We start from the raw sequence: 9,613 nt of genomic DNA on the forward strand, positions 1-9,613 counted from the left end.
ACAAAAAAATTAAAAATTAGCCTGGTATGGTGGCACATACCTATGGTTCCAACTATGAGGGAGGCTGAGGAAAAAAAAGAAGAATATGCAGGGAAGTAATTGTATTAAGAACAAAAGACTACAGGCTTATAATTAAAGATCTTGGAATGATAGTTGTGGTGATTTTTTTCTTTTTCCTTTTTTTTTTTTTTTTTTTGAGACGGAGTCTTGCTCTGTCGCCTAGCCTGGAGTACAGTGGCATGATCTTGGCTCACTGCAAACTCCACCTTCCGGGTTCACGCCATTCTCCTGCCTCAGCCTCCCAAGTAGCTGGGACTACAGGCGCCCGCCACCACGCCCAGCTAATTTTTTTGTATTTTTAGTAGAGACGGGGTTTCACCGAGTTAGCCAGGATGGTCTTGATCTCCTGACCTTGTGATCCACCTGCCTCAGCCTCCCAAAGTGCTGGGATTACAGGCGTGAGCCACCGCACCCAGCCTCAGTTGTGGTGATTTTTTAAAAGAAGGACTTTTACCCTTCTTCATATACTAATTGGAAGACCGTTTATCAGGGCTTCTTTGTTGTCTTACCAGTAAGAATGCTTGAATTATTTAAATGATTCTAAAAAGAAGATGTCACCGTATTAATGTCCCACCACATAAGCACTATGTAATCCTCTTTGCTTTCAGTTCAGAAGAACACTCATTACATGATGATCTTTGATGCCTTTGTCATTCTGACTTGCTTGGTTTCATTAATCCTCTGCATTAGATCTGTGATTAGAGGACTTCAGCTTCAGCAGGTAGGGAATGTTGCTTTCTAGGAATGCGACTGACATTTTGATTGACAGAGACATTCACTGTGCCTCCCCTCTTTTCCCTAAAGGAGTTTGTCAATTTTTTCCTCCTCCATTATAAGAAGGAAGTTTCTGTTTCTGATCAAATGGAATTTGTCAATGGATGGTACATTATGATTATTATTAGTGACATATTGACAATCATTGGATCAATTCTAAAAATGGAAATCCAAGCTAAGGTAATTTTTTTCCTAGTCATGCTATTGTTAATGTCAGATTTGCACTAATGGTAATGTATTTTTCCAGAATGTGAGAATTTTCAGAACGAATTGTTTCTTCCAAACTGTATATCAAGTAGACTTGAAATTGGTAATGGTAATTTTCTTAAATCTAGTCAGGAGGTCTCTTAGGCAGAGTTTTTCAAAGTGTGATCCACAAACCATTGCATCAGAATCATTGGGTGCCTGGTAAAAGTGTACCATGTTAGACCTACTGAATTCAGACTCTTCGGCGGGGCCTGTGAATTCTTACACACACCAAAATTCATACACAACCAAGGTAACTAAGGTAAGAGTTTTTTTTTTAATCTTACAAGAAATGCTCGAATCTTTAACAAAAATGAGTGGGGCTGTAGGGGAAAGTGAGGTCAAGGCACTATGGTGTGCATGCTTGCATTTGTTTCCTCCGTCCATTCAAAGTGAGAATGCTCCCATTTTCTTACTTTCCCATTGATGTGCTACAAGCTTATCTATTTTAAGACTAACCTAGCCTAAAAATCAACTGTCCCCACAAAATAAAAATCAAATTAAAAAAAACTAATAGTGTTCAAACTAATCTTGCTCAAACTTATGTTTCCCTAGTCTTGATGCAACTGATTGAGTCACCTGGGGAGTTGGTTATAAACCTGGGCAGAGACCCCAAATGCAATGGCTCAGAGAAGATAGGAGCTTATTTCTGTCTTTTTAAATAGTCAGGATGGGTTTTACAGATTGGTGAGTAGCTCAACGTCTCACAGTCATTCAGGCACCCATGTTCCTACCATTTTGTTTCTCTGCCATCCCTTAAGGACTTGCCCTGACTGCATGATTATTGCTGTGTTGCCTCAAACAGGTTGCAGCTTATGGGAAGCAAAAACACAGTATGGTGGAAGCTCTCCCATAGACTGATGGCTTGGCTCAAGAGTGGCTGACTTTATTTCTGTACATATCCCACTGGATAGAATTTAGTCAATCCTAACTGCAGAGGGAGCCAGGGAACACAGCCCAGGCATGTGCCTAGGAAGGGGAGAATGGGTTTAGGTTGACACTTAGCAGCTGCCACTATATGTGGCTATAGTATGTATCATTGGAATAGATGTTTAACTTTAGGGACAAATAAACAAAAAGCCAAAACAAAAAGAGGAGCAAGGGGAGAGATTTGCAGCAAATCTTTATTTTTACCAACCTCAACTATCATTAATTTCAGTGAACCCTAAATGGTGTCCAACAAAATATCTTTCTAGACCATTCACTGTCTCTGCCTCATAGATGATCATATCATGTTTTCTTCTCTTCTGAAACCTCTAATACCCTTGTCCTATTCTCATTCTAAGCTGATGACCTTACTTCCTATTTCACAAAAATAATAGAAAAAAAAAAAAAAACAGAATTTCCACAAACCCCCACCTAATTTATCTGCCTCCTGCCATCAGTGCCAATATACTGTGCTTTTCTTCTGTGGATATATTATTTAGGCCACTATTCAGGGCCAACCCCTCCACCTGCCTACTAGAGGCCATCACCACTTGTTTATTCAAGGGCACAGCTCCAGGTAGTTTTCCTGCTCTTGGGGATCATCAGTTTCCCTCTCTCTACTAGGTCATTCCCATTAGCATGTTTTTGCCCCTTTTCTTAAGAGATAGTATCTCAACCCTAATTCCTCCCCCTAACTTACTACCATCATTTATTTAGCAAAATATCTCAAAAAAGTAGTTAATCTTGTTGTTTCTGATTCTGCTCCTCCCCTACCCCACCCGTTTTTTTTAAGAGACAGGGTTTCACTCTATTGCCCAGTCTGGAGTGCAGTGGTGTGATTATAGCCCACTGCAGCCTCAAACTCCCAGGCTCAAGCAATCCTCCCACCTCACAGCCCCCCAAAATCTCATTCTTTCTGTGTCTGTTCCAATCAGGCTGCCCTGCCACTCCAAGGAAAGCATTCTTTTCAGTGTCCTCTCATGCTGATAAGTCCAATAACCAACTATGTACCCTCATCCTGACCTAGCAGCAGCTTTGAACACTGCCAAGCACTCCCTTTTTGTTGACATGCTTTCACTGGACTATCACCTGGTTTTCCTCCTAAGTCACTGGCTGGTCTTCTAACTTTGCTGGTTCCCTCACATCTCACCAACCTATTAAGGCGATAATGCTTCAAGGAATAGTGCTTGGACATCTTCTCTTTTCTGCCACTGTCTTGGTAATCTCATCCTGTCCCATAGCTTAGTATCTATATGCCAATGATTCCCAAATCTATACCCCCACTTAGAATTCTTCCCTGAACTCCAGATTCGCATATCCACCATCTAGTCTATATCTCCACTTGGATATCTGCTTTTCCTCTCAAATTTAACACACCTAAAACAGAACATCTAAAGCCTCCAACTCTGCAATCAAAACTTGCTTTTCCCATAGCCTTTCTAATTTCGGTTAATGGTAACTCCCATCAGTTACTAAAGCCAAAAATTATGGATTCATCACAGACTCCTCTCTTTCACTAATCTCCTCTTTCCCACATCTAATCCAAGAGGAAATCCTATTGTTCTACCTTCATTGGCCAGGCACTGTGACTCATATAATCCCAGCACGTTGGGAGGCTGAGGCGGGAGGATGGCTTGAACCCAGGAGTTCCAGACCAGCCTGAGAAACATAGTGAGACCCCATCTCTACGAAAAATAAAAAACATTAGCTGTCAAGGTGGCATGTGTCTGTAATCCAAGCTACTTGGAAGGCTAAGGTGGGAGGATTTCTTAAGCCCAGGAAGTCGAGGCTGCATTGAGCCGTGATTGTGCCACTGCACTCCAGCCTGGGTAACAGAGTGAGACACCTGTTTCCAAAAAAAAAAAAGAATAAAAATCACCTTGTCAGCTCCACTGTTACCAGCCTGGTCCAAGCTACCATCTCTCATTTATATTACTGCAATAGCCTCCTCACTCCTCCAACAACCTGCTGTCAACCACAGCAGCCAACATCTGATCATATCACCTCTGTTTGTGGTTCTCAAATCTCCCCAGTTGAGTTAGAGTAAAAGACAAACTTGGTAAGTGCCACCTTATCTCTATAACTGTATACCCTTTCTATTGCTCACTCCAGCCCGATGCACTATCTTGCCAAGCACCCTCCTGTCTCAGGGCTTTTGCATTTGCCAGTCCCTGTGCCTGGAAGACTTCTCCCCTAGATTTTTGCCTGACTTCTCCCTCCCTCCCTTCAGATCTTTGCTCAAATGCCTCCTTTTTAGTGTATTTAAAATGACAAACCCATACCCATTCCTTATCCCCTCCTCTGAATTTTCTCGCCAGCGATTATCAGCAGCCAATGTCCCAAAGTTTCTATTAACTTATTTCTATTGTCTCCTTCTTTCCTCCACTAGAGTGTAAGCTTTATGAGAGCAGAGACTTTTGTTTGTTCACTGCTTTATCCTTAGCACCTAGAACAGTGCCTTACTCATAGTTACCTCAATGTTTATTGCCAAGTGAATTTCTGCTTTATAATCTGATTATATTTTTCCACTCTCTCTTAGAGTCTAACTAGTTATGATGTCTGTAGCATACTTCTTGGGACTTCTACCATGCTTGTGTGGCTTGGAGTCATCCGATACCTCGGTTTCTTTGCAAAGTACAATGTAAGGAATTCCACGGATCTCCATGCTGTTGGTATTTCTCTCAAAGTTATTGCACTGCTTTGGCTAAAGGACAAAGCCATTCTAATGGCCTCTCTTACTTTCCCAGCTCCTCATTTTGACCCTTCAGGCAGCGCTGCCCAATGTCATCAGGTTCTGCTGCTGTGCAGCTATGATTTACTTAGGTTACTGCTTCTGTGGATGGATCGTGCTGGGGCCTTACCATGACAAGGTACTGATAAGCAACTTTTTTCCTGTTACTATTAAGCTTTTAACAGTGCCAGTGGCTTGTTATCCTTTTTCAGTGAACTCCTTTTATTTTGTGATTCAGCCTTAAAATGTTGCAGGTAGTATATCTAGTGCCATATTTATAAAGTGGAAGGGTGTGACCAGCTTGAGAGAATATTTGATGTACTCAACTCTCTCACATTCTTTCTTGCAATATATCAGGTAATTAAGTCCCATTTACCACCAGTGAAGTCAAGTTTAGTCAATTTGATTCATCGATATATCCAAGAGCAGTCTATTCAGATAAGCCTTCTCACAATGTGACTTTATTTAAAAAGTAGCATGGGGGAAACTTGTAGAAATATTTGAAAATTTTATTACTAGAGCTATAGTCTGGAATATTATGCCCTTATCTTAAATGAAATAAACTTTAAAATGAGATGTATGAGCATGCAAGGTTGGGACCTGGGTATCTCTGCACAGGCATTTCAAGTTCTCTTTAAGGTAAAGGGCAGATGCAAGGCTTGATTCAGAAAAGCACTGAGGGTGCAGACCAGCTCCTGCATTTGATTTAGGCTACTTTAAGAGAACGCTGCTTGTCTCAGGAAAAAATAGTAGGCTTATATATGTTATATGCATCACAAAGCAAATGTGTATGGTTACCTCAGGTTATTTGTTTGAAAATGGTAGCTTGGGTTATCTGGTCCCTTTATGTTTAATACAGTGTCATGAACAAAGGTCTCCAATGGGAAGGAACATGGAATAAAGTGAACTTTTCTCTTTTCTTTTTCCAGTTTCGTTCTCTGAACATGGTCTCTGAGTGCCTTTTCTCTCTGATAAATGGAGATGATATGTTTGCCACGTTTGCAAAAATGCAGCAAAAAAGTTACTTGGTCTGGCTGTTTAGTAGAATTTACCTCTACTCATTCATCAGCCTCTTTATATATATGATTTTAAGTCTTTTCATTGCACTGATCACTGATACATATGAAACAATTAAGGTAGGTTTATCAAGAGCCATAAGTCCATAAGTAGTAGCATTGTCCTATAACTTGTAGAGTAGCAGTAAAATTCAGTACCTAATGGTAGAAGAAAAGTTGATGGAATGTTAATTTCTTCAGGATAGAGAAAAAGGACCTTATTTTTAGAGATTGATAAATAGAAATAGTGGAAAAATTGAATGTTGAAAGTCTTAGTCTCTAAGTAGTTATGCTTTCTCACACAAGCTTTCTAACCTATGATTAGAATTATAAGGGTCATTAGAAGCCTGAGGTCAAAGGGTAAAAAACTAAGTAAAGAATTATAAGGGTTAGTAGATATTGGGTGAACAAAACGTGGCATTTCAGAAAGCCAAAATATTGTGGGGAACATAAACACTCCAATTTTCATAAAGAAAAATTGACCCCTTTGTTTGCAGTGTACTGTAACTGAGCCCATTTTCTTAGCAAGGCCCTGCAGGGCACAAGCCCGGGGGCCCAGCCTCCAGAATAGCAAAAGGATTAATGGGTCCAGTACTAGCATGTAGCTTTATACAGTCAGATACCTGAACTGAAAAGCTATTGTCATTCATATAAAATCTTTTAAAAATCAATTTGAGCCCGTTGAAATATGGAAAGGCAGAATAAATATCCATATATGTTTAAATTTCCGATAACCTTATACTGTTAGGTGTATTTGTGGCATAGACACTTCCACTTGGGGACTTTTCTTTCTGGGTATGAGAGGGGTAAAGAAACATGAAGCCATGTGATTGGCCCTAGGGATAAAGAGAACGCCTTGGTTTGTAGCTGATAATGATGAATACTTTGCTCATGAAGCCAGGGCTGTGACTTCATCCTTATTGAACAAGATTTCAGGGACCGAATGTCCTCTTTGCTGTCATCTGCTTAGCAGATGTGTCCTTAGGATCACCAAGGCAACTGGGAAAGAATGTAGTTGTAACTTCAGATCCCTCCAAACGGTGCTCTAAAAGTTCACTGCCTCCATCTCTGCATGCAGAGAACTGTGTGTTATTCGAGGGTGACATCTGAGAGCTCTAAGGGTAAGATGGGTTTTCACCTTTGATGACATAAGCCTGAAACTCGTATTTTAGATGCTAACCTCTTTCCATTTTGGCTGAGAGCACTTGCCAAATGGGCAAGCTAAGTTACTTCTGTTCCTTTCTAATCATGGCATTTCCTAGAAATTTTAGGTCCCAAACTGATATAAATATGAGGCCCTTAAACAAACTTGTCTGGCTGGAAGACTGACTCCAAAAGGATGTGCAGATTGGAAAGGTCCCTTACAGCATTCAGACCTTTGTCCAGACACCTGGGCCAATTCAAGAGAGTCCAAGACAGTGCTGAGGTTTTCTGGGCAAGGCCAGGGATTTCCATCCCTCAGCTTGCTAGAAAACTATGTTAATTTAGATCCACTGGGCTTCTTGTGGCCTGAACCATGTTCCTTCAAAAATGGCTGCATCATACTGGTCTGGAAGTCACAGGCCTGCAGGGCAGAGTAGTGACAGAGGTTCTCGGACTTGGGATGGGGCTAGCTCAATTCACCCTGGAAGGACGACTCAAACTTCGACTCAGTGTGCCCATTTGGGTTTCAGTGGACCCAGAAAGAGAGCTCAGGTAGGCAGCTGCAGAATCCCAGGCCCCCTTTACCTCCGCCAAACCTGAGTGACTCTAGAGGCTACATTTCCTTGCAGGTACTCAGAAGTAACTATACTATCTCTCTAGAAAACCCCCTTCCTTGCCAAATGATCCATTTTGAGTTTGGAATGAAGCTGTTTTCAAGGAGCTTATTAATGAAAGCTTTTTACATTCTTCTGTTTAGCAATACCAACAAGATGGCTTCCCAGAGACTGAACTTCGTACATTTATATCAGAATGCAAAGATCTACCCAACTCTGGAAAATACAGATTAGAAGATGACCCTCCAGTATCTTTATTCTGCTGTTGTAAAAAGTAGCTATCAGGTTTATCTGTACTTTAGAGGAAAATATAATGTGTAGCTGAGTTAGAAGACTATGTGGATATTCTGAGATCAGATGTAGTATGTTGGAAGACTGTTATTTTGAGCTAATTGAGATCTATAATTCACCAATAACTGTTTATATTTTTAAAAGCAATATTTAATGTCTTTGCAGTTTTATGCTGGGCTTGTTTTTAAAAATAACTTTAATGAGGAAAGCTATTGGATTATTATTATTTCTTGTTTATTTTGCCATGGCTTTAGAATGTATTCTCTGTGCCTCTCTTTTGCTCTGATACTCTTGCTTCCTGCTATTCTGATTGTGCAGACTGTGTAATCAGTGGTAAACAATCCCCGGTCTGACTGTGACTTTGGACAACTCAGTAACCCTGGCTTGGACCACTCTCAGGAGTCCATCCTTGAGAGAGTGGGTATGGTTACCATATATACAGTAATAATTGCATTTTAAAATCTTCTCTTGAAAGGAAGAATAAGAGTGTACCAGAGTAAGAGCACACCAGCTAACAATGTGATACAGCCATGTGTCACTTAAGGATAGAGATATGTTCTGAGAAATGTGTCATTAGGCGATTTTGTCATTAAACATCATAGGATGTACTTCCACAAACCTAGATGGTATAGCCTACTACACACCTAGGCTATCTGGTATAGCCTGTTGGTCCTAGGGTACAAATCTGTACAGCATGTTACTGTATTGAATACAGTAGGCAATTGTAACACAATGGTAAGTATCTAAACATAGAAAAGGGACAGTTAAAATATGGTTTTATAATCTTCTGGGACCACCATTGTATATGCGGTACATCGTTGACCAAAACATCGTTATTCAGCATATGACTGTATTTGGTTATGAAAGCCAACTGTTACTTGATTCTGCTTTTAGTTCTTAAGAGGATCAGGTTTTTGAATACTCATTTACAAGTTTTCTATCCTCCTTCAGTGTTAAAGTAGAAAGTAAAAAAAGTATCTTATACATGCATGAAATTAAAGCATATACCAAATGCATTTTTGATCAAGTAATGATTATTTTATTAGTACTTGAGCAGCCTGTTAAAACTAGTGATGTACTATACCTTTCATAGGCACATTATGTCTCACAGCGAAGTGTTTTGGGGTGAGAGGCTGTGGTTTCATGGGGCAAGGTTCTATAACTCACATTAAAAATATTTCGGGGCTGGGCACAGTGGCTCATGCCTGTAATCCCTGCACTTTGGGAGGCCAAGGCAGGAGGATTGCTAGAGCCCAGGAGTTCGAGACCAGCCTAGGCAACATAGTGAGACTCATCTCTACAGAAAAAAACAGAAAAAACTAACTGGGCATGGTGGTATACGCCTGTAGTCCCAGCTACTTGGGAGGCTAAGGCAGGAGGATCGCTTGAGCCCAGGAAGTTGACTGCAGTGAGCTGTGATCATGCCACTGCACTCCAGCCTGGGTGACAGAGTGAGACTCTGTCTCAAATATGTACACACACATATATATGTGAAAACAATTATGCTTAAAATTTTAAAATAAGATAAATGTATGCTGTAAAAAGACATAAAAATAGTCTCTACTCCTTATAGACTGCTAATTGAGAATTGCAGGGATTTTCAACACATGAATATTTATTGTGTTTACTATTTATTCAAATAGAAGTGAATTCAGTTATGTGCAGTAAAGATCTTCTCAAAGCAAACTTTTTTAAAAAAACTGATTTTTAAATTTCTAATTTTGTTTTACTGAGATTTTATTATTTAATTATAATGACAGTCATAATAATGA

At 40.1% G+C, this 9,613-nt stretch overlaps 1 protein-coding gene across 2 annotated transcripts in view; it reads left to right on the forward strand.

Moving 5' to 3' along the window:
* Positions 1 to 8,857, forward strand: part of MCOLN3 (mucolipin TRP cation channel 3) — a 30,436-nt gene extending 21,579 nt beyond the window's left edge. For both annotated transcript variants that reach the window (XM_032155475.2, XM_032155476.2), the window contains 6 exons: positions 669 to 781; positions 865 to 1,014; positions 4,547 to 4,648; positions 4,755 to 4,877; positions 5,668 to 5,874; positions 7,694 to 8,857. In XM_032155475.2, coding sequence (XP_032011366.1) covers positions 669 to 781; positions 865 to 1,014; positions 4,547 to 4,648; positions 4,755 to 4,877; positions 5,668 to 5,874; positions 7,694 to 7,828 — 830 coding nt within the window. In that variant the 3' untranslated portion in view covers positions 7,829 to 8,857. The remainder of the gene's footprint in view (positions 1 to 668; positions 782 to 864; positions 1,015 to 4,546; positions 4,649 to 4,754; positions 4,878 to 5,667; positions 5,875 to 7,693) is intronic.
* The last annotated feature ends 756 nt before the right edge of the window (positions 8,858 to 9,613 follow it).

This window comes from Hylobates moloch, unplaced genomic scaffold (assembly GCF_009828535.3).
Source record: "Hylobates moloch isolate HMO894 unplaced genomic scaffold, HMol_V3 SCAFFOLD_5, whole genome shotgun sequence".
Lineage (NCBI taxonomy): Eukaryota > Metazoa > Chordata > Mammalia > Primates > Hylobatidae > Hylobates > Hylobates moloch.